At 42.9% G+C, this 23,765-nt stretch overlaps 1 protein-coding gene and 1 long non-coding RNA gene across 2 annotated transcripts in view; one reads left to right on the plus strand and one right to left on the minus strand.

Moving 5' to 3' along the window:
- Positions 1 to 2,316: 2,316 nt before the first annotated feature.
- Positions 2,317 to 23,765, minus strand: part of RARRES1 (retinoic acid receptor responder 1) — a 42,731-nt gene continuing 21,282 nt past the window's right edge. The window contains exons 2-6 of the mRNA XM_081235029.1: positions 17,512 to 17,574; positions 14,651 to 14,834; positions 11,015 to 11,151; positions 3,251 to 3,313; positions 2,317 to 3,171 (exon numbers count right to left, since the gene is read on the minus strand). Of these exons, the coding sequence (XP_081091155.1) occupies positions 3,022 to 3,171; positions 3,251 to 3,313; positions 11,015 to 11,151; positions 14,651 to 14,834; positions 17,512 to 17,574 (597 nt within the window). The 3' untranslated portion in view covers positions 2,317 to 3,021. The remainder of the gene's footprint in view (positions 3,172 to 3,250; positions 3,314 to 11,014; positions 11,152 to 14,650; positions 14,835 to 17,511; positions 17,575 to 23,765) is intronic.
- LOC308617720 lies at positions 3,322 to 8,516 on the plus strand. The gene is made up of 3 exons (XR_014015914.1): positions 3,322 to 3,943; positions 7,332 to 7,422; positions 8,352 to 8,516. It is a non-coding gene; the product is annotated as an uncharacterized lncRNA (long non-coding RNA).

Here is a 23,765-nt window from a genome sequence, read left to right on the forward strand (position 1 = left end):
AGTCTGTATAAGGAAAAAATTAATGAGAATATTCATAAATGAGGGTTTCTTTTACACCACTGTTGTAAAGGATGATTGTTGGCTAATTTAAAGACAGTATTGTGTTGGAGAATGGTAGCAGCACTAGGCCTGCGGCAGTATCGCCCGGATTCCCAACCCTGGCAGCACTTTAAAAATTACTTGGGGAGCTTTAAAGAGAAATACCCAGGCCAACCCCTAGATACTCTGATTCTTTGCATCAAGATCAAAAGTTTTCCAGCTTATTCTAGTATACAGGCAAGGTTAAAGACCATTGCAGTATAACCTGTACCTCCAAAACATGAAATGCAGGATTTGTTCAGATGTGTCACATTATTAATATTCTTTTGTGTGATGTTAGTGATGGGCTATTGGTTCTTAGCTTGGTAAGTTTATCTTTAAAGATGTACAGTCAATTTCTGTTATTCCTTGCCTCCTTGCTCACTCTTAGATTTACGTTGTGAATTCACTAAAATTTAATACTGAAATTTTAGGATTTTTCATATTTTAATACTTTTGAAATCTGGATGAGTCTTAAAATTGATGCCAGTGAAGTGAGGCAGCCACCAGGTAAGTAGTAAATTGTGACATGTAGGAATATATCCCTTTGTAGAAAACATCTACTTGCATTGCTAAAACTGTCAATTTTTGAATTAGAGTTTTAATTGCTGCTTAAAACGTCTTCAAATAAAGCTGTAATGCATCGTTGAAATAGTTCATGTTTTCCCAGGCAATTTATTGTGAGCATGGATTCATTATCCTTTCAAATAAGTGCCAGGCAGCATGCTAGTGATTGTAGCACTTTGAAAGTTAGGAAAGGTCACAGGACAGGTCATAGAATTTTCTAAGCTGAGAGAAATCAGTGTGATAAACTCATATGTCATGAAGCACTATCATTCAAGGGCCAATATAGAAACTTCCAATTGACTTTCAAAAGAACTTACTTAACTTCTAACTATTCATAACTCAGGAAAAACAAAACTATAAGTAGAATCAAATGGAATGCAGGCAAAATCCTGGTGTTATTCTGTATGTCTTAAAATTTTTGAAAGTTCTAAAGAGATTAGGAAAATAAATGTGATGCTGTTATTGTCATTGGGTCAGAGTGATTCAGAATTCTTTAGACTCTTAATGAATAAAAGAGGGCTTAGGAAATTTAGAGGTTTTCATTTTATGTCAAGGCAGATGAAGTAATTTTTCTCCTCTGTTAGCTAGCAAAATCAGTATTAGTAAAATCAGTCAGCAATTTTAGAGTTTGTGCTAGAAGTTCTGATGGTGATATTGAGAAATGTTTAGTTGGTTTAACTTACAGGTTTTGTAAATTTATAAATTAGGTAATTTTTTTTGTATGTCGTATGTGTAGAATTCACCTTCATAATCTATTATACCGAAATCTGTTAAAGGGTTACCACCTTAGCTTCCTTACCTGATTGAATTATGGTCACATTTGTGAGCCTAATCTCACTAATTTAAAATGCCTTTACAAGGATGAGAGGACTTCTAGAAAGTTGAGACAAGAAAGCTGAAACCCCTTTCTAGCTCTTAACGTGACACTGAAAGATTAAAAATCACAGGACATTGAATATGCTCTTATAATGCTCTTGGCACTTTTTTTCCAAGATATTTAGGGAACTTCAGTTAGAGGAGTTTATTACTTGGTTCTGGCATCGTTTGTCACTAGATTGTTTGATATCTTAGGGAAAGTATTTTCTCTGCATTATCATATATGTGGGAGATCTGATGTTTTCTTTAAATGATTGTTTCCAGTGCTTTGGAAAACTTACAGTCCTTAAATCCAAAGGATATTGGGAAGATGAATGCAAAGGGTTTGGGGTTTTAAACAGAATAATACATGATCTGCCTCTGCTAAAAAGTAACAGTATAATTCATCTTATTTTTATTTTGTAAGAGTCTATGTCTTAAAATTTTTTCTATTTAGTATAAACTTTTTCAGTTTTCTAATACAAAAAGGTAACATTTTCCTATGTTTTAAAAGGGCTGATGCTTCCTAACCAACTACTGATCAAGGAACCCGGCTAAGGGTTTTGAGACATGAATATAAGCAGTCCATTAAATACTAATTTTGAGAGGCAAATGCTGGCCACATTTCCTGGATCAATTCTTCCTGCCTTGGGGAGGTACTCCACAAATCTGGTAATGGTACATATTGTGTTTGTTTTTATAAATTACTTAGGCCAATACTGGGTCCAAGTTGTCCTTATAAATGAAAATTGTAAATACTTTATGTACTTTCAGTTACATCACTGTTCCATTTAATACATGTTTGCAGACACTCAGCTTTATCTCTGAGACACTCTTTATTTGTAAAATTTTTATTAATATATAAATACTTTAATTCCAGCTTAGCACAGATTTTGCCTATATAGACAAATCTCTACAAACACATGTAACATGTTTTATTTAGAAACAAACATTTATTTAAAAGTAGATAACAAATTTAAAAGGAATACTTGCTCAAAATCATAAAAAATAGTAAAGTTCCTTTTAAACAGGTAATATTTTCCCTACGATTTGCTTTCACTGAAATATATTATCTTTTTTAACATACTAGGTAGAAGCAATTTAACAACACAGAATAGTTAGCTACAATATGTTCAAAATATTGAGAAATGCAGATTTATAGATGTGACCATCAATTTTATTTTGTTATGTTTTTTAAGTACTTACTGGTCCAGCTGCAGCATACACTAACTGACTTGGTTTTACATTTTAGGGCTAAAACCCTGAGGAACCTGCAGAGTAACTGTTTAGCACTGAGCAGAGTTCAGTTTGCATGTGCTCCCAGAGTTAAAAACTAAACCAAACCAATCAAAAAACAAAAATCCCAGTATCTTTTAATTTTTGAGTATTTACTTGTAATCACAGGCTTTCCCAAATTATTAGAATGCCTTATACCTTGGCTATTTTACTAGAATAATGATTTAGGCTATTAAGTGTAGTCATTTTGTTCAGAATTTAGTATAAACAGATCTTTTTTGCTTTTCAGAAATTACTAAGCTCTGTTGGTGCCACAGCTGATCCCTCTTCAGTTCCAGAGGCTTCTTCTGGTGTCTGTAGCTCTTGACAGTGGTACTTCACCTTCAGTGGTTTGCCAGGGTACCAGACCAAGTGAATATGACAGGGAATCATTTCCTGGGAAATAAGAGTTCTAAAATATTATGATCTGCAAAAACTTCTGGTTTAAACAGTTCTATATACCGTTTTGTTTTACCTGTGTTGAGAATTCATGGAGTAGAACAGTATAATCAAAATCAATTGCATCTTCATTTGTTTTCTAGAAGAAGAAAGAAAGAGTTAGTGTGATAGATAGTGTGGGTTTATATTAGCTTAGAATTTGGAAGGCTCGTCTTGTATCACCGGCCTTGAATGGGTGGATGGGTGCCTTGAATCACCTGCCGCCTCTTTGATTCTAGCCTCATCTCCTTTGGTGGTATCCTGTATTAAGATGTGGAAGTTGTTGATTCTTACTGTTTTGCCACTGTCATGATAATCTAGTAAGGTCCTTCTGTCACTTTTTCTCTCTAATATTTATGGGGTTTGATGGAGATTAAGGTTTATGAGAATAGGCAGAATCTTTTGACAACCTAAGGAATCTAGATACTGTATATGCACCTCAAGCTGATTTATAGCCCGGATATGCCAGGCAATAAGACAAGGGGCAGGGCAATCAGGATTTCTAGAAGGACACCATGGGCCAGGTTCTCTGCTAGGCACTTTATACATGTTCTCATGGAATTCTCCTGTCTTGCAAGAATATGTATTATGAGCCGCCTTTTACAGGGAAGGCAACTTGAGGTTACAGCTAATAGGTGACAAGTGGGGATTCAAACCCAGATCTACTGACTCCACCACCCACATCCTTCATGCTGTACCACACTGCTTCTAAAACCAGCACATTTTATAGGTAAGCAGGCAGTCTCCCTCAGCTCTTTTATTCTCTTGATTTCTATAAATTTTAAGAGTGACTAAACTGATTTCCTGCTTTCTATTTGACAGTAACTGTTTTGAGGGGAAAAGGTTGGGGCACAAAAGTGCTTATCCCTTTACTAGTAAAAATGGAAGAGAAGGAATAAAAAAATTAATTTGGATTATGATTTTAATCTACCAGGCTTTTCATTGAGACTAAGAATATGCAAAAACAAAAAGGACTTAATATATTAAGTTTTGTCTTCCCTTTGCTTACATTGATGAAGTACTTTTACAAGCCATGAAATTTCCATCAGGTGGAGGGGGTACTAGAGGGATATGATACAAGAGAGAGCCTGGATCAATCAGAAATTGACTGCTTTTCTGTGGTGCTTTGCATCATTGGGTAGGTTTCTCTTCTGCCTCCCAGTGTACCCATGAATGGTCAAAGCAAATATCCAAAACACAGGCTGCAAAGTCAGAATTCATGAGAGAAAATGTAGCATTTTTTATCTAAAGGAACAGTTTCTGGAGGCTCCAGTTATCAGTTGGGCATTGCTGGGTTTGGGGGTCGATTTAGCCTTGTCTGACTCTCATTTGGTGACGATGTTGACCTTGGACTATATTGACACAGCTGGCTGCTGTGCTGTGTAATTTTTGTCTCAGACTTTTGTGCTGCCTGCACTTTTTCTCAAGGTCTGTTTACCATGTATTTCTACAGTTAAAAAATTGGTCTTATAAAGTGTTTTTTCAGGACAGTGCCTCTTTCTGTTTCTGAAAATAGCATTTCTTAAGGAAATCACGGCAATCTCCAGATTTTAGGCAAAAAGGAAGAAAGGCTTGAAACAAATGATGGCGTTCCAAGTCCATTTGACAAACTTCTGCTCAATACAAAGTGTTACCCATTTTTTAATAATCCAAACAAAAATTTGGATTATTATAATGCTTGGGCACCCTCTACATTTAATTAAGACCTTCCTCAGTAAGGCTACTGAGACACACCTCATGTTTCTGTTCATAGATTCTTCCTCCTTCAGGGGGAAGCGCCCTAAGACCAAACCAAACCAGGCCTTATTACAGAGCTGCAGCCCAGACATGGCACAGCCCAGCCTGGCAAAGTACCCAGGGGGCACTGCCCACACCAAGCAAGGCTCTGCCAGGAAGTCATCATTTTTAATACTCAGAAATAATCTCCTTGGTTTTGTTCAAATCATCACATATGTCAAATCCTTATAGTCCAAATTGATGATTTACTGTCACATTTTTCTGATAACTTAGCACTTTAATCTTCCTAGAGACAGAATGAAATATTTGGTTTCCTTATACTTAACTCGTGACCTACCCCACCCCTACTGCTCCCCTCCCCACTAAAAAAGAAAGGAATGATCCCTAGCAGAACCAGTGTGGTTTTAGGAGAGAATAAGTAGGCTTAGGTTATTAATATTAATATATGCTATCAAAAGTTGATTTTTTTAAATTGAAGTTTAGTTGATTTACAGTGTTGTTAGTTTCTGGTATACAGCTAAGTGATTCAGTTATACATATTCTTTTTAATATTTTTTCCATTATGGTTTATTACAGGATATTGAATCTAGCTCCCTGTGATATACAGTAGGTCCTTGTTGGTTATTTTATTTATTTTTTAAATAAATTTATTTATTTTTGACTGTGTTGGGTCTTCGTTGTTGCGCTCAGGCTTTCTCCACTTGGGGCGAGCGGGGGCTACTCTCCGTTGCAGTGTGCGGGCTTCTCATTACAGTGGCTTCTCTTGTCGCAAAGCACGGGTTTTAGGCGCGCGGGCTTCCGTAGTTGTGGCACGCAGGCTTGGTAGTTGTGGCGCACAGACTTAGTTGCTCCATGGCATGTGGGATCTTCCCGGACCAGGGCTCCAACCCATGTCCCCTGCATTGGCAGGTAGGTTCTTAACCACTGCACCACCAGGGAAGTCCATATCTATTTTATATATTGTATCTGTTAATCCCAAACTCCTAATTTATCCCTCCCCTACCCCCTTTCCCCTTTGGTAACCGTTAAGTGTGTTTTCTACATCTGTGAGTCTACTTCTGTTTCGTAAATAAGTTCATTTGTGCCATATTTTAGATTCCACATATAAGTAATATCATATGGTATTTGTCTTTCTCTTTCTGACTTATTTCACTTAGTATGAGAATCTCTCGGTCCATCTATGAAGCTGCAAATGGCAAAATTTCATTCTCTTTTATGGTTGAGTAGTATTCTGTTGTGTGCCTATACCACATCTTCTTTATCCATTCATCTGTCGATGGACACTTAGGTTGCGTCCAAGTCTTGGCTATTGTGAATAGTGCTGCTGTGAACGTTGGGGTGCATGTATCTTTTCGAGCTATAGTTTTCTCTGGATGTATGCCCAGGAGTGGGATTGCTGGATCATATGGTAACTATTTTTAGTTTTTTAAGGAACCTCCATACTGTTCTCCATAGTGGCTGTACCAATTTACATTCCCACCAGCAGTTGTAGGAGGGTTCCTTTTGCTCCACACCCTCTCCAGTATTTGTTATTTGTAGATGTTTTAATGATGCCCATTCTGACCAGTGTGAGGTAGTACCTCATGGTGGTTTTGATTTGCATCTCTAATAATTAGCAATGTTGACCATCTTTTCCTGTTGGCCATCTGTATGTCTTCCTTGGAGAAATGTCTGTTTAGATCTTCTGCCCATTTTTTGATTGGGTTGTTTTTTTGATATTGAATTGTAGGAGCTGTTTGTACATTTTGGAAATTAAGCCCTTGTTGGTCACATCGTTTGCAAATATTTTCTCCCATTCTGTAGGTTGTCTTTTCGTTTTGTTTATGGTTTCCTTTGTTCTGCAAAGCTTATAAGTTTGATTAGGTCCCAGTTGTTTATTTTTGCTTTTATTTCTACTGCCTTGGGAGACTGACCCAAGAAAACATTGCTACAATTTATGTCAGAGGATGTTTTGCCTATGTTCTTTTCAAGGAGTTTTATGGTGTCAAGTCAAAAGTAGATTTCTTAGCAGAATAAGGTAAATACGATGGTTTCTATAATGTACTATTGGCCGATGGAGGCCTCTAGTTCGGGGGAAGACTTGGGCTGGCTGCCAGTGATGTGCTGCCGGTTCGATAGTTTGGGATGCTGACAGTATCTGATACTGATAAGATTTGGAACAATGCTGGAAAAGTAACAGTTTTACTTTTCTCAGTTCACATTAAAGCAAGGCTAAAGGGTGTCAGGAAAGTCCTTATCCGTTTTTTCTTTCCCTAGCCATCAGATATCTCCCCTGCCCTCGGCTTAGTCCTGGCTTAGTCCTCGTGGTTTGGGAAAGACATCTGTTCTCCAGTCCTAAGGCAATAACTGCCAGTAAGATGGGTCTTATATTTGTATTTCAGCTATTTCTTAGCCCATTCTTCTCTCAGGCTGTGTTCATTTGGGGCTGTGAAGTTTATAAGGCTGCACTGCCTTACACAATTGGATTAAAAGGTGAGTTTATCCCTGAGTGCAGAGATAGTAATTCCCACCCAGAAAGCTTTTGGAAAAAACTATAATCCCTATAGATTCCTGAGCTACCTTGGGCCACGGGCACCTCCAGTCACTCCCTGCTTCTCTGTCAGCCCTACTGTCCTGCTTCTAGTCTCCAGGGACAGTCCCTAGACTTTCTGATCGTAATGACTTTTTTAGAAATTGTTGCTTGTTTTGCTTGTTGTTATGTTGCTTATTTTTCTGAAAGATCACAAGAATCTTTAGTAGCCACCAAATAGCAGAATTTGAAAATCTATGTGGGTATGTGCATGCTTTTATTTAAGAGAACTCTAATCTTGGAAGCTAAGCAGGGTTGGTCCTGGTTAGTAACTTGGATGGGAGGCCGCCTGGGAATACTGGGTGCTGTAGGCTTTTTTTTTTTTTTGCGGTATGCGGGCCTCTCACTGTTGTGGCCTCTCCCGTTGCGGAGCACAGGCTCCGGACACGCAGGCCCAGCAGCCATGGCTCACGGGCCCAGCCGCTCCGCGGCATATGGGATCCTCCCAGACCGGGGCACGAACCCATATCCCCTGCATCGGCAGGCGGACTCTCAACCACTGCGCCACCAGGGAGGCCCTGTAGGCTTTTTTTAAAAAACTCTAATCTGAAATGCATATCAACCTTAATCCAAATTTCCCAATTGCTTCAGTATTTTAGATTTATGTTAGTTTCGAGGGCTTCATTCAGTAAGCTTGTTGACCCTCATTTCATAGCCCTAAGAGAAGAAGTGATTTGCCTTAGGTGACCCAACCAAGTCAGCTGCATCTTCAATAACTATTTATCTAAAACACAGACACCACAGGGTAAAAAAAATCTAAAAGTCCTGTTCCCCCTGCATTTTTGTTTTCTTAGCTCTACAATTACATTTGTCCCCACTTTCCCAATTGCAGGGATATTAATGGACAGATGATGGACATCAAAGAAAGACTGGCTAGAATAAGCGAGAAACGGGGCTGCTGTTTTCAAACCATAGTACGTCCTGGTGTTTACTTAGGTGATGTGTCATTTATAAATGCAAAAGAATGGAAAACAATGCCATTAAAAGATCCTAATTTCTTCTCTTGTGTCCCTGTTGCTCTATTCCTATTGAGTTTTTCTCTGACATTCATTAAAATTAGTTCTATTATCTTGATGCCATTTTCTACACTAAACAAAAAATTTCCCCTAACTTCTCAGTTAAAGGAAAAGTCTTCTGTTGAGGACGTGATTGTCTTGGTAGACGAGAGAAACTTTCTACCTGCAGCCAAAGAATCGGTGCTGTGCCCTAACTCCTGGTGTAACAGCAGTCAGTTACACGGCCGTTTCTATCAAAGCCACTCCATAGGGGAAAGAAACGTTCATTTTGGTAAGGAATGAAACTACATTTCAAACAGTTGTCTGCTTTACAAGTGGCCTTTGAAAGGTACACCAAGCTATTACTGGCATGAATAATGCTGACTGGACGCCAGGCAAGTCCTTGTACTCGGAAGATACTCACTGCTGTCCATCCATGGTGAATGTACTGCTTCAGCCACCCGTGAAGAAAACGATTTTTAGAAATTTGTACTTATGGTTGGCTCAGCCTGCGTCTGAGTAGTTGATACTGTTTAGTCTGGAAATGCCCCTCCCTCTCCACATGACATGTGCCTGACAAAAACCCCCACTCAGCCACCTCCTTGTCTGCACCCAACCAGTTGAGTGACTGGCCCTTCTCTAAATTCGTGACCGCAGACCTTCAGAGGCCTGCAGTGCTGCGTGATGCTCGAATCCACGCACTCCCACCCCCTCTCACTTCCTGTTCCATCCTCACGCTCAGCTGGTGACTTTGCCTCATTTTTCACTGAGAAGACAGAAGCAGTCAGGATAGAACTTCCACAGGCTGCCACGTGATACCCACCCTCCTACCAGCATCTGTGCCACACTTGAAAGCCTTCCTCCAGGTGCACTCTGTGCCCTTGTCCACAGTCATCTCCTGGATCGATCATATCCTCTCTTTATCTCCTCAAAGATATTAAGTCCAACAAGTCTGTCTTCTCTTCCCTACAAGTCCTACTTTGCCCCTCTCTACTGGATTTTTCTCAACATATAAATATGCCGTTAAATCGCCCAATCTAAAAATACAACGGAAAACCCTCCTTCAACCCTGTGCTTACGCATCCTCCAGCTCTAGCCCCCTCCCTCCCTTTTACTCCCCTTTATAGCTAAATTCCTTGAAAGACATGGAGTGTGCACTTCCTCTCCCGTTCTTTCCTGAACCTATTCTAATCAGGACTTTGCCCACACTGTGCCAGTGAGACAGCTCTTGATAAGCTCTCCATCTACTTCCAGCTTGCCTAAATCTAATGGTCAATTCTCGGTCCTCATCTTTCTTGACTTTCCAGCAGCTTTTGATAGTTAGTCAGTTCTCATCCTTGAAACACTTTTTTTTTCTCATATATCTAAACCCTCTAAAGTTGGAAGTGTTCCAGGACTCAATCCCTACATAACCTTTCTCTGTTTACACTCATTCTCTCATCCACTCTTGAGGCTTTAAAAACCATCTATGTGGTGATGACTCCAGCCTAGACATCTCCCCTAAACTTCAGACTCTTATGTCCAGATGACGATACAAATTCTCTACTTGGTTATGGAATTTAGAATGCTCCAACTCAAGCTAATTTCCACCCAAATCTGTTCCTCTGTAGTCTTCCCCAATCAGGAAATGAAAACTCTCTATCCTTCCAGTTACTCAGGCCAAAATCATAAGAATCATCCCTGACTTTTCTTATTCTTGGATATATCCATATCTAACCCATCATCAAATACTGTTGGTCTACCTTCAAAATGCAAACACTTCTCACCACATCACTGCTGCCACCCAGGCCTTGCCTAGGCTACGTTACTGCTCTCCTTGCGTCCACCCTTGTCTGGCTACGGTCTGTTCTCAACACAGCAGCCAGAATGATCCTGCTGTAAGTCAGATCGTGTCACTTCTCTGCTAAAAACCCTGTAATGAGTAAAAGACAGGGTCCTTCTAATGGCCTTCCATGAACTGACCCCCTCCATCCAATCTCATCTCCTGGCACGCTCCCCTTGCTCAATCTCTTACAGCCATACCAGCCTCACTGCTATTTCTCCAACCCATCAGCCACGATGCCTCCTCCGTCCCCTCTGTCTGAAATGCCTTCCCTTCTGGAGGCGTGGCTTGCTCTCACTTCCCTTACGCCTCTGCTCAAACGAGAGGGGCCTTGCTTTAGACTAAAGCTTAATTCTGTCAATACCCTGCATTCCCTTTTCCCTACTTCATTTTTCTCCATAGCACCTACCACCGTTTGATACATATTTACTTGTTTATCGGTTCACTGTCGTTCTTCTCTCGCTAGAATTAGTCTCAATAAGGGCAGCTACACTGAGTTTTTCCTTTAGTGCTATATCCTCAGTCCCCACAACCATACCTGGCATTCACATATTTACTGAGTTAATGAAATGCAATTAAAACTCTTGCCACAAAGCTAGAAGTTCACATTAATTTAGTCTAAGAACATTGCATTGGTTGTATCTCCTGTGGGACAAGTTAATTGTCAGTTTTTCTTACCCACTGCTTCACACTGCTGAGCTGTGCCATGTAGTAGTGTAAAAACTGTGTTGTCTTTTCCCACATCACGTAAGAGCTGCCCAGAAAAGCTAAATCCCAGATGGGTCTCAGAGAGGGATCAATATGTCCATGACTATCTGAGGGCACAAAAAAAGTACATTCATATTAAGACATTTTCAGGACAAAATATTACAAGTTTCAGTAGTGAAGTGGGACTCGTATCTGTTTCTGCATTGTATGGAATCTTACATGCTTCAACTTGCCCTAAGTAAAGCTACTATAAAACAGTTTAAGGGCTATTTGCTGGACAATATAAATGCAAACTAAGAGCTATAATGATACTCAAAGTTAATCTAAAACCTTTCATGTAAAATCTTTTAATTAAATGGAAACATCTATCAGTCATCTTCTCCACATTACCTTCTGGTTTGGGTCCACAGTCAACGTGCTGGTCTTTGTCCTTCTCTGATCCTTGGCATTAAAGCTAATCTGTGTATTGGCAGCATCTGTCACTTTTTTGACTACATGAACAAATCAAGTGGGTTTTTCCTGTGGCATCGTTTTTGGAACTGCAATCTTTCTAATTCAGCAAACATTTATAAAAAATCTACTTAATATCAGATACTGCTATAGGTAGGGATACAATGACTAATAAATTACCTCTTGTGACTTTTAGGAACTCAAATTTTAGCAAGTAATTTATGAGCTATTCATGGACCATCATTTATGCAGTTTGAAGGAGATAGTGTATATTAAAGCCCAATAATAGTATAATATGTGAGGAGTACAAACAGCTTATTAGGAAATGAATCCTTCTTAGTAAAATAATCTTTCACATAAATTCTGCTCTGTATTGATAGAACTAGACTTGGCTGGTTTATAGTGGTAGTCGATTCAAAAGGCATTCATTGATTGCTTGGGTGCCGTGAGAGATGCAAAGAGAGGCCCTACCCTCCACTTGACAGCGTGGAAATGCAGCTGACACCTTCCTTAAGAAAAAGGGAGGATCAGAGAGCTGAGGGGACACAGGGAAGGGGGAGGTTTCTTTGGGCTGAAGAGGTTGGGGACAGCTTCACAGAGATGAGATTTGAGCTGAGCCTTGAATTCCTGTCGTGTGTATGGAAGCGAGAGAGTGACAGACTTCCTTCCTAGTGCCACCAGGAGTTTAACTTGTGAGATCAAAACGAATTACCATAGAAGAAAAATTAGTTATACAAAATACCGTGAATAATGAGGACAACTGAAATTTGTAAATGCCAGTAGCACTGCTACAGAGTCACTTAGGACTTTGGTTATTCCCAGGTCCCCAGTCTTTTCTTCTGTATGTCATATACTTGGGCTCATCTATAGGAAGTTTATGAATTCATTAGAAGAGGAGAAATTTTTACTCTTCATAAAAGCCAGACAACTACTATTTAAGGGGAAAAACAGTGCAGAGCAAGGATATCCTAAAATGGATTAGATCTTCTCACTTAGCAGTTGTAGAGAAAACTGCTCAACAGTCAAATACCCTGGACTGATTAAATACTGAATGGGATCTGCTGAGATCTGAACTGGCTGCTCCAACATAGATTTTGATTCAACTTATCTAAAACCAAACCTTTTCAGTTTTAAGTAGATAATTTTAGATATACAGGCTACAAGCACCATTAAACACCTCTGCTGAATTTAAAGTGACAAGAGAACTTGTAGATTTTGTTGATGAAAACGTGCCCTATATTAAGCAAAAACTTTTCCGAAGCTTCATAGCAGCCACATTAAGTTAGACTCTTATAGAATGATCCTTGTGGGCATATAGGACTTAACTGAACATGATCCAGTTAACCTGCATTATTAAAAATTGTCCAAAATCTAGAGATCCTGTGGCAAAAGGACTGAGACCCTTTCAAAGAAAGGGTCCAATACGATTTCTAAAATTTGTGTTTTAAGAAGAATATATAAAACCCTATTTCCCCAACTAATGCTAATGAGGGGACCAATCCCTAAATAACCATAGATTTTAAGTATTAGTCATTGGCCCATTTATTTCAGACAGTTAAATATAAACAAATGCTACTACAATGTAAGATTCTGAATCTTCTTCATAATTCTTTGGAACAGGATTTAATCCAAGTTGTCAGAGCACTGTAATGCAAATAAACTCGCAAATTCAAGCTTCAGAATTGGAGAAACGCAGGGAGCAGTATCCCACCTCTGGGTTTTTCAGAACACTTAGTCTCAGTAATGGATGGGACACAGATGCAGCCAGAAATGGAGACCACAGGTCCTCCACGCTGACACGGGCCTGTCACAGTCTCCGGGCAAATGAGTGAACTGACAGAGATACAGTGGGATAGGGAGTGCTGTGGTGGTCACGTCAAGCTTAATAGCCCAGTGCAAGTCCAGAGATGACTTCTGTGGTTTTGGAGATTGGATTTGCCAGTAAGCGCCGAGTGTCAGCTGCTGTCCACATACCCTGCTGAGTGCCAGCGCAAATGGGCTCTGCTTTATTTCAGCTGAGTCACTTCAGAGGCAGGGCTCATTTCTTATAAGAGACGGCACCACTGCCCATTAGCTCTGGACCTAAAATGAGATCAGCTTGACTCCACTGCAGCCTCCCAGCAAGGCCCCGAGACAGCTCGCCCGGCCCTGGTGCAGAAGGCCATGATGCACACGACAGAGGCCCTGGATGGGGTCCCGCCACCTAAAGTTTCCAAAGCCACCACCAGAAACCTCTAGAATTTTTCTCCTCAGCTTCTGGACTCAACCCTGAAAACCGCACACCTACGTGTGGGTCCTGTTGCAAAGACCTCCACCTCTTCTCCCTGGAGTCCGGCTCTTGCCCTGCCCTGCGTCTGTGATGAGAAGTGGGCAGATTAAAGGGGCACAGATAGTTTTCAATGGAGTCACTATATTGTACTCGAGGGGGAAAATAGGAAAAGGATACTTCTGAATTTTGTTCAAATAATCAGGTGTACCACATTCTGTAGTTGAATTAAAGTGCCATTTGGGGGATAAAATTTTAGATGATTTTTTTTAAATAGATACTTTTTGCAGTAAAACTGCTTCACGATACTGTGTTAGTTTCTGTTGTACAACAGAGTGAATCAGCCATATGCATACATATATCCCCATATCCCCTCCCTCCCACCCTCCCTATCCCACCTCTCTAGGTGGTCACAAAGCACTGAGCTGATCTCCCTGTGCTATGCGGCTGCTTCCCACTAGCTATCTATTTTACATTTGGTAGTGCATATATATGTCCATACCACTCTCTCACTTCGTCCCAGCTTACCCTTCCCCCTCCCCGTGTCCTCAGGTCCGTTCTCTAGTAGGTCTGCATCTTTATTCCTGTCCTGCCCTTAGGTTCTTCATACCATTTTTTTTTTAGATTCCATATATGTGTGTTAGCATACAGTTTGTTTTTCTCTTTCTGACTTATTTTACTCTGTATGACAGACTCTAGGTCCATCCACCTCACTACAAATAACTCAATTTCATTTCGTTTTATGGCTGAGTAATATTCCATTGTATATATGTGCCACATCTTATCTATTCATGTCGATGGACATTTAGGTTGCTTCCACGATCATTCTTTTTAAGATGTAGTAATGACATGCATTCCTGAATATAGAAATTCCAGATATTGGTTCATACCAGGTATGCTGACTACATCCAAGAGGTTTTTAAGTTGCTTCATGTACTTGTAGAGCCGATAATCTTCTTCTTGTCTTGTATTCTTCTCAATGAGCCGAGTACACGTTATATTAATGGCCGGTCTGGGTTTCTCGTTCCTGAAAAACACTCGAGCAGAACATTTCCCCAGACGTTCCTTACCTTCCTGAAATAAAGATTTTGGAATTAGAATGGTTTCTTATCACTTCCCACCCACTCCAATGAAAAACACACACAAGACTGGGGAGTTCCTTGTACATGGCAGGTATGCACTGGCATCCATATGTAGTATTCTTTGCTTTGTAGAAAATGATTTTTGTGCTCACAGCCAAACACAACAACTTCAGTCTTTGCTGTCATTTAAAAAACTCCTGCTTTCTGATGGTGCCCTTATGAAAGAATGCTGGGCCTCTTCCAAAGAAATACCACTGACACCTGTGGGTGCTACTCGGCTCAAACCTCTAGCTAGGATAGAGGTACTTGCCTTTCTACTGTGGACCAACCAACATAATGCTTACTTTGGCCCTCAAGCTGGCCAACTTGAGCCAAAAGGAAGCTGAGGGCTTCCCTGGTGGCACAGTGGTTGAGAGTCCGCCTGCCGATGCAGGGGACACGGGTTCGTGCCCCGGTCCGGGAAGATCCCACATGCTGCGGAGCGGCTGGGCCCGTGAGCCATGGCCGCTGAGCCTGTGTGTCCGGAGCCTGTGCTCCACAACGGGAGAGGCCACAACAGTGAGAGGCCCGCGTACCACAAAAAAAAAAAAAAAAAAAAAAAAAGGAAGCTGATTCCCATCAACACAAATGACAGTGTCTTCATGCTGCCTGATGAATTCAGTCCTCTTATTCCAATTTTACAGTTTAAGACTGAAGTTTAAAGAGGAACCTACTCCATGTCTCACAGCTAGTAAGTGGTAAGCCAGGACCTGAGCTGTGTCTGTGTGATGCCAGGGCCCCAGCTCTGTGAGAACTCCATCTCTCTACCCCGAGGTCTAATCTGGAAGAAGTGGAGGGACAGCTCACCCACATGGGGCTGATCCAACTACCTGAGTGACCGAGGGAAGCCTGCTCGCACTCAGATTTAAAGGTAGACACGCTGAGTGTTCTGGGATCTCCCTCACTTACTTTCCAATCCAGAGACACGTGGAGCTGGGTAGCTGGATGCTTTAAGTAGACATCAAGGGTACAACTCATTTCTGGGACGGTGCTTCTCCACTCTTTTAGGTCACTGATTCCTTAACCCAACCATAAAAGCCAGGGAACCGCTTCCCAGAAAAATGCACATTCACTCATACCATCCACTGGGCCTAGAATCTGAGGAAGTTCATGGCGGCACTCAAAACCCATCCATGGGCCACTAGTTAAGAACTCCTGTTACAACACGGTTGGTTGAGCAATCGAGTTCTTTTCACGTTTACAGTCATTTAAACTGGGTGGAGTCCCAGTTAAAACAACCAAAAAGAAAAAAGCCCACAATGAAACAAACCATACTTAAAATTGGATCTGCTAAATAAGCCCACTCTTTGAACTAATGCAAAAAACAGAAATAGGCGTTCCAATGGGCAACGTCTTCTCCCGTGAGTGCTAGTTTACAGGAGAGGAAATTTAAGTGGTACATTAAAATCCTAATTATCGGTGCAATACAGAAAAACGGTGAAGGGAGCGATGGGGAAGAGGCTTATGAAAGGCAGAAGATAGGGCTGGTACGTGGGCTCTTTTGATGTCAAAACCGTTTCCAGGGAAGAGAAAAGGCAATAGGTATTGTCCCCTTTTGTTTTTCTTTCCCTTTCCCCCGAAACAGCTCCACAGAATCAAAACAGTTGCCAGAAGATGAAAGAACTCTCCCTACCTCCCGAAAGGAAGCATTTCAATTAGCTAGCCCTCCAGAGAAACACAGTTGGTCAAAGTAATCTAGTAATTGTTTTCCTTTTAGCTTTAATCTAACACTTCCGTTTGCAACACAGAAACCAAAAGCACCTTCCTTATGCTTTAAGAAAACGTTAATTCTTAGGTTAATTAGCAAAGTTGGCGTAGTGTTTTCTTGTCAGAACTTGTTTGTGAATACTGGTAAGCTTTCTTCCAGAAGCATCAGCCGGAGGGGTTATGCCTTCTCCGAAGCTCCGCCTTCCTGAGACACTGTAATGCCGATGCTGCCTGCTCATCCCCCCCCCCCCCCCCCCGCTCTGACTCCGCGCCACACAAAGGCGTTTGGGCTGGCCGCTCCACCCCGGTTCCGGGTGCTGCCTCCCAGCCTGGCCCAGCCCCGGGAAGTCCATCTGGCTCTAATTTCTGTCTGAGTCCTCTGTTTCCTCTCTTCTTGGGAAGGGGGAGGTGGTGGGGAAAGGAAACTTGGCGACTGTGGCCCTCTGGGTCAGAAGGAGAGGCTGAAAGTGCCTGCGGCGCACATGGGCTGCTCTGCGTTGCGGAATGCCTGTGTGCACGGAAGCTCCTGGGGGTGGCCTCGTGCTATGCCGGCCCGCTAACGAGAAATGCCACCAGCTGACAGGAGGAGAGCAGGTTGGCATTTGAGAGTGAGTCATTCTGGGGATTCGGAGGTGCTAGGGAGGGGCACCGGGTCCAAAGGGGGTGTGAAACGCCCTCCCAGCGGCAGAGGAAGGATGGGACGAGGGCTGTGTGGACGCGGTAAAAGGAACCCTGTCTAAGACCATGAAGTGGTCCTGCCTAGCGCTGTCTTCAATTCTTGAGAACAAATAGAAAACAAAGCAGGAAAGGAAAAAAAAAAAAAAAAAGGCAAACCTCCAGGTCACTACATATTAAAATTCTCACTTAAAAAAAAAATTCATACAAGTTGTTAATAGGACACTTCACAAACCATGGCAGCTTACCTCTGGGTTGTAGAGCTCCGTGGTAAACACCAGGTCAACTTTATATTCCTTCTTTTGATTAATCTGAAACACAGAGGTAGAACTTTAGCCTCGTGGAAGCTCTGTTAACACCTTCATATCCAAGAACCGCTTGCTGTCTAGGAATAACATGACATGCAAATGGCAGCTCTAGCATTCGTACCTGAATAAAATCGGTGATTTTTTTTTTTTTTTTTTTTTTTTTTGCTGTACGCGGGCCTCTCACTGCTGTGGCCTCTCCCGTTGCGGAGCACAGGCTCCGGACACACAGGCTCCGCGGCCATGGCTCGCGGGCCCAGCCGCTCCGCGGCATGTGGGATCTTCCGGGATAGGGGCACGAACCCGTGTCCCCTGCATCGGCAGGCGGACTCTCAACCACTGCGCCACCAGGGAAGCCCAAATCGGTGATTTTTTACAAAGAGAAAAGATCCCAAATTTTGGGCTGATCATGACACTCTGCTGGCTGATTTGACAGCTACTCACAAGGAGGGAGGCTGAGAGGAGGAAACAGTGGTCCTGAAGCTACAAGTTGGCTTTGTGGAAGCAGCTAGATGAGAAACAGCCATGAGCACACAGGGCTGAGAGGCGGGGTCCTTCCTGCCTTCCCCAGCCGTGGAGTGCCCCTCCACGCCCTGTGCGGGGCGCTGGGCCCCATCAGCGCCCACCCTCCTGCCACTCACAGCTGAACACAGGATCCAGCGACAAAGGTGCACCCAGTAATAAATAATGGGTTTTCAGATGGTGATGAGTGAAGAGAGAGTGGTGGGGCAGAGTGGCTACTTTTCTTAAGGTGGTCAAGGAAGGCATCTGGGAGGAGGAGACCTCAGCTGAGGCCAAAGGGACAGTATGGAAGCAGCCACACCCAGACCCGGGGCAGGCGGGGGGCACCCACACGTGAGGCCAGAGGTGGGCTCTGTGAAGGGCCCGAATCTGGGGCGGTGTGAGTTAGCCACACAGAGGAAGTCCTCAGATGTTATGGTCTCCCCTTTCTTTGCAGCTTTCACAGGCTGGCATACTTCTAAACTTGGGGAGTGCATGTTTAACCTTTTTAAACCTTTGAACTGACTCCAATGCATAGTTTTAGAGTATATATACCCATATCATTGAAGCATATTAGACTGTTTAGAAGAACTTTATGTTATTGGCCAACAATTTTTTTTTTTTTTTTAAACACCACAGTGACCATTCAGTAAAAGGAGTGTTTTCTAGAGAAGAAAGGAAACTTCTGCTGCCTGGAGCTGAAGTTATCTCACATAGTGTTGATTAAGTTAGACTCTGGAAACAACAATTTCCCTTGAATCAGGAATACAACAACCAAACAGGGTTAATTTATTTTAAGTAGACCAGATATCATCTATTCCCATCACAGATTTTTTAAAAATTCTGGGAAACCAGAGAATGGAGGGCGAGGATTCTGTGGCAATTATTTATGTAAAGAATATTTAAACGTGGATATATGGATATTGCTGGGAGATGGGGCGGGGGGCACCCAGAGCACATGTACGAGGGCAGTTTGCTTAGGGATCATTTTCAATCTCAAAACAAGCCCTGGTGTAAGCTGAAACGTTGATTTCAATTACAAATTCATACAAATTACAGGATTCATACAAACAAGTCTGTCTTCTCATTCACTTTTTGCCACCTATTATGCCAGGCACCAGAGATATACAAGGAAACAGAACATCCAGTCCAGCTTGACCAGAAACCTACTTCCTGTGTAGAAACAGATATATCAACGGCTACACAGTGCAGCTCATCTATGTGGCCAAAACTGCACGTGTGCCGGGCACTCAGTTTAGGGGGGCTTATCTAGAGCAAGGGGCCCAGGCGAAGATGTGGGAATGGGGTGCAGGGGCTGGCGTTCCAGGGAAGGCAGTGAAGCTAGAAAAAAGGCTGTCTGGGGAGGCTGGCGCAAGGTCACGAAAGCCCCTTTTTCTGTAAAAAAGTTTGGGATCAACTTGGAACTTGATCCCAAAGTCTGTGGGAGCCCCAGTTAACATAATGCAGTACTTGGGCTGTTGTGGAGACTAAGACATGGCACAAATAGAGCTTCGACTGTGCCTGGGTCGGGGTAAAAGTCCAATGTATGCTCACTCTTTTTATCATTATTAAAACCTATTCAAGCCCACAGCTAACATCATTCTCAATGGTGAAAAGCTGAAAGCATTTCCTCTAAGATCAGGAACAAGACAAGGATGTCCACTCTCACCACTTTTATTCAACATAGTTTTAGAAGTCCTAGCCATGCAATCAAAGAAGAAAAAGAAATAAAAGGAATCCAAATTGGAAAAGAAGTAAAACTGTCACTGTGTGCAGATGACATGACACTATACATAGAGAATCCTAAAGATGTCACCAGAAAATTACTAGACCTCATCAATGAATTCAGTAAAGTTGCAGGATACGTGGGAATTCTGGCGGTCCGGTGGTTAGCACTCGGCACTTTCACTGAAGAGGGCCTGGGTTCAATCCCTGGCCGGGGAACTAAGATCCCACAAGCTGCACAGCAGCAGCCAAAACATAAAACTATAATGAGTTATCACCTTACACTGGTCAGAATGGCCATCATCAGAAAGTCTACAAACAATAACTTCTGGAGAAGGTGTGGAGAAAAGGGAACCCTCCTACACTGTTGGTAGGAATGTAAATTGGTACAACCACTATGGAGAACAGTATGGAGGTTCCTTAAAAAACTAAAAATAGAACTACCATATGACCCAGCAATCCCACTCCTGGGCATACGTCCAGAGAAAACTGTAATTCAAAAAGATGCATGCACCCCAATGTTCATTGCATCACTGTTTACAATAGCCAAGACATGGAAGCAACCTAAATGTCCATCAACAGAGGAATGGATAAAGAAGATGTGGTACCTAAAAACAATGGAGTATTACTAAGCCATAAAAAAGAATGAAATAATGCCATCTACAGCAACATGGCTGGACCTAGAGATTATCATACTAATGAAGACAGAGAAAGACAAGTATTATACATCACTTATATGTGGACTCTAAAAAGATGAAACAAATGAACTTATTTACAAAACAGAAACAGACTCTCAGACTTCAGAAACAAACTTATGGTTACCAAAGGGGAAAGGTGGGGAGGAGGGATAAGTTAGGAGTTTGGGAGTAACATATACACACTACTATATATAAAATAGATATCAACAAGGACGTACTGCATAGCACAGGGAACTCTACTCAATATTCTGTAATGACCTATACAGGAAAAGAATCTGAGAAAGAATGGATATGTGTATGTGTATAACTAACACTTTGCTGTACACCTGCAACTAACACAACATTGTAAATCAACTATACCCCAATATGAAATAAAAATTAAATTAAAAAAATAAAATGCAAAAACAAAGAAAACAAAACGTATTCACATCAGGGAGGGAAAGAACTGTGCTGGAAAGCAGGTTCTGGCCCAAGGATGAGGCTAGGGAAGGCTGAGATACAGACTCCATCTAGCTTGTTTTTACATTGGTTTTCTCCTGCCTAGAGCTCGCAGTGAATCATTAAAGGGTGTAAATAGAGCCTGCACAAAAGTGGCTGCACAAGGCGCCCCATACATCTGTCTCCAAGTCTCCTAAAGTTCAGTGTCCTCGTCGCCCCACCCAAGTTAGAGGGACACATGGAACACTCACCCGAGCCACACGGGCACCAACAGCTGAGACTCAAAGGAGGCAACACTTCCGCCCGCCGGCAGGTCTAAAGCTTAAACTGCTTGCTGCGCCAGTCCTAGGGCCCTCTGGCCTGCTGCATGCACGACCTAGGAGTCTGCCCTTCCCGTCCACTTAGGGGCCTAAGCGCAGCCTCCTACAAGGAGTCAGGATGCCCCTCAGGCTGCTAGCTGGGGGTGAGTGGGGTGGGTGGTGAGGCCATTCATGAGAAGAGGAGGGGCGGCAGGGTTGGCGCTACGTTCTTTGTGCTCAGGGACGTGGAATACGGCCAGGGGGCAGCTGCATGTCATAAACATACAGTCAGTAGAGGTGGTGGTTGAAGCCACGGAATTGGCTGCAAGCCCCCCAGGGAAGGTGTGTAAACTGAGAAGAATCTTGAGGACCACCAATCTTCCCAATGGTAATAAACTGGGCACGCTTATTTGCTACCCACAAGGATTCACAAAAATCTGCCTTATTCTTGATATAACTGTGCATATTTTAAACAAAGTACTTAAAATATTATTTGACTCAACATTTTTTTGAAAACACCTGGAGGCAAAGTGATGTACCGGTACCTATTCTTTGCAGGGAAAGAAACAAGTGGATTAACCAAACCAAGGCTGTGAGCTGAATGGAGCTGTCTGTTCTTTTTGGCCGCACTGTACAGCAACTTGTGGGATCTTAGTTCCCCTGACCAGGGATCGAACCCACGCCCCCTGCGGTGGAAGCATGGAGTCCTAACCACTGGACCGCCAGGGAATTTCCCCGAGCTGTCCTTTTGAAGAGTAATTTTTCCTTCCCGATTTGATCTCCTTCTTTTGTTTTAATTAGGCACTCTTAAAGGCATCTACATTCTGTCCAAAATAAGATTTTTATATTTTTGATTGTACTTTATCCTTTATCAAGACACAGCCCTTTTTTCTCCCACAAAGGCCTCTCCCAGCTCCCTTCCTCTGAGTCACAAGTTCCCCTGAGGCAGCTTTGCTGGTTCTCCTGAGATAAGGTGGCAGCCTCAGGCCCTGGGCAAAGCAGCCCCAGCCAGGGCCTCCTTGTCTGGGACAAAGTGTCTCACTGCTCCTCAGGACATTTTAGGGCTGTGAGTTCCCTTCGGCTGCCTTTGATTAAACTATCCTGTGATAAAGAGGTCTTTGTAGATCAGCACCTACCCCAGGAGTTTTGAACCTGAGCACAGGGCTAGGTGAGGACAGGGACCAGACTGTCACCGCCGCCCTCAGGGCAGTCAGGTGACAGGAGGAGAACTTCAAATAGATGGCTGTAGAGTTGATTATTTGATCATGGATGACTTAAGAGCTATGAAAGGATAACTGGAGAAGTGATCTAGTCTGGGGATCAGCAACGTCACATTTGACCTGAACTCTGAACATTAAGAAGGAATTGACTTTGGGGTGTCAGGGTGAAGGTGGGGGGCTGGCACACATTCCACATGGAAGGAAGATGGGGCTGAAGGCGCTGGGGAGCAGCTGGGGGGCAGAGGGCAGAAAGACGGGAGCCAGGATCCGGAAGAGCCCTGGCCGGGTGGTCGGGGGCCGTCGCCTGCAGGCTGCAGTAAGAGTTTCTTCCTAAGAGAAACGGGAAGCCACGAACAGGAAGGAGAGATTTTTAAAGATCCCTCTAGCGCACATATGGAGAACTGGTGGTGCTGGAGTGAGGAGGGGTCCAGAGTGAATGCAGAGACTACAGGAGGCTCGTTGACGGGGTGGATGAACCAGGGTGGGGATAGCGGAAATGGAGGGAAGTTTATGGTGGACAGATGTGGATGAGCCAGGGTGGGGATAGCGGAAATGGAGGGAAGTTTATGGTGGACAGATGTGGATGTGAGTCCTAACCAGCAGGTCAACATGACCAGTCACATCACTCAAGATCAGAAATGATCACTAGAATGCATGTTTTGTACTAGGACAACATTATTATGTCCACCATCATTTAAAGCACGCTTGTATTTATAGAACAACAACAACAACAGACACCCTCTAGGGCCTGTGCTGGGTGTGGTTGTAAGCATATCACATGTTTTACCTGGGCTAACAGAGCTCTGAAGGCCTGCGCACAAGTGAATAATCGGGAGATGCCAGCTAAAGAAGCAGTGAGGGACCACCGTACAACTGTTAGATTGGCAATAAACGAGAAAATGCATAGGGCTAACCCATTGGCCGTGTTTGGGGGGTTCATGGCTGATAGGGGAACCAATGACTGAAACCACCCACTCTGGCCAGGCACCACAGAAACCATTTGCATGAGTTATCTTGTGACAGGAGGTCCTGGTAAGGAACGCAGAGCTAACAAGTCACCACCAACAGGAAGAATTCGAGAAAGGTCAAAAGGAGCGAGGAGATGCCAGTCCACATGTCCTACCAACCTCCCAGAATCCTTCTTGCTGGAATCCATCTCGGCTGAGCAATGTGTGTGCCACCAGGAAGGACCCTGAGTCAGAATGATTGGCCAGACACAACCCGGAAACTAACCCCATCACCATAAAACCTGAGACTGCGAGCCACGTGGCAGAGCAGTTCTCCTGGGCTCCCTCACCCTGCTGCTCTCTTCCCGG

The sequence above is a fragment of the Mesoplodon bidens genome (assembly GCF_964165515.1).
Source record: "Mesoplodon bidens genome assembly, chromosome: 5".
Lineage (NCBI taxonomy): Eukaryota > Metazoa > Chordata > Mammalia > Artiodactyla > Ziphiidae > Mesoplodon > Mesoplodon bidens.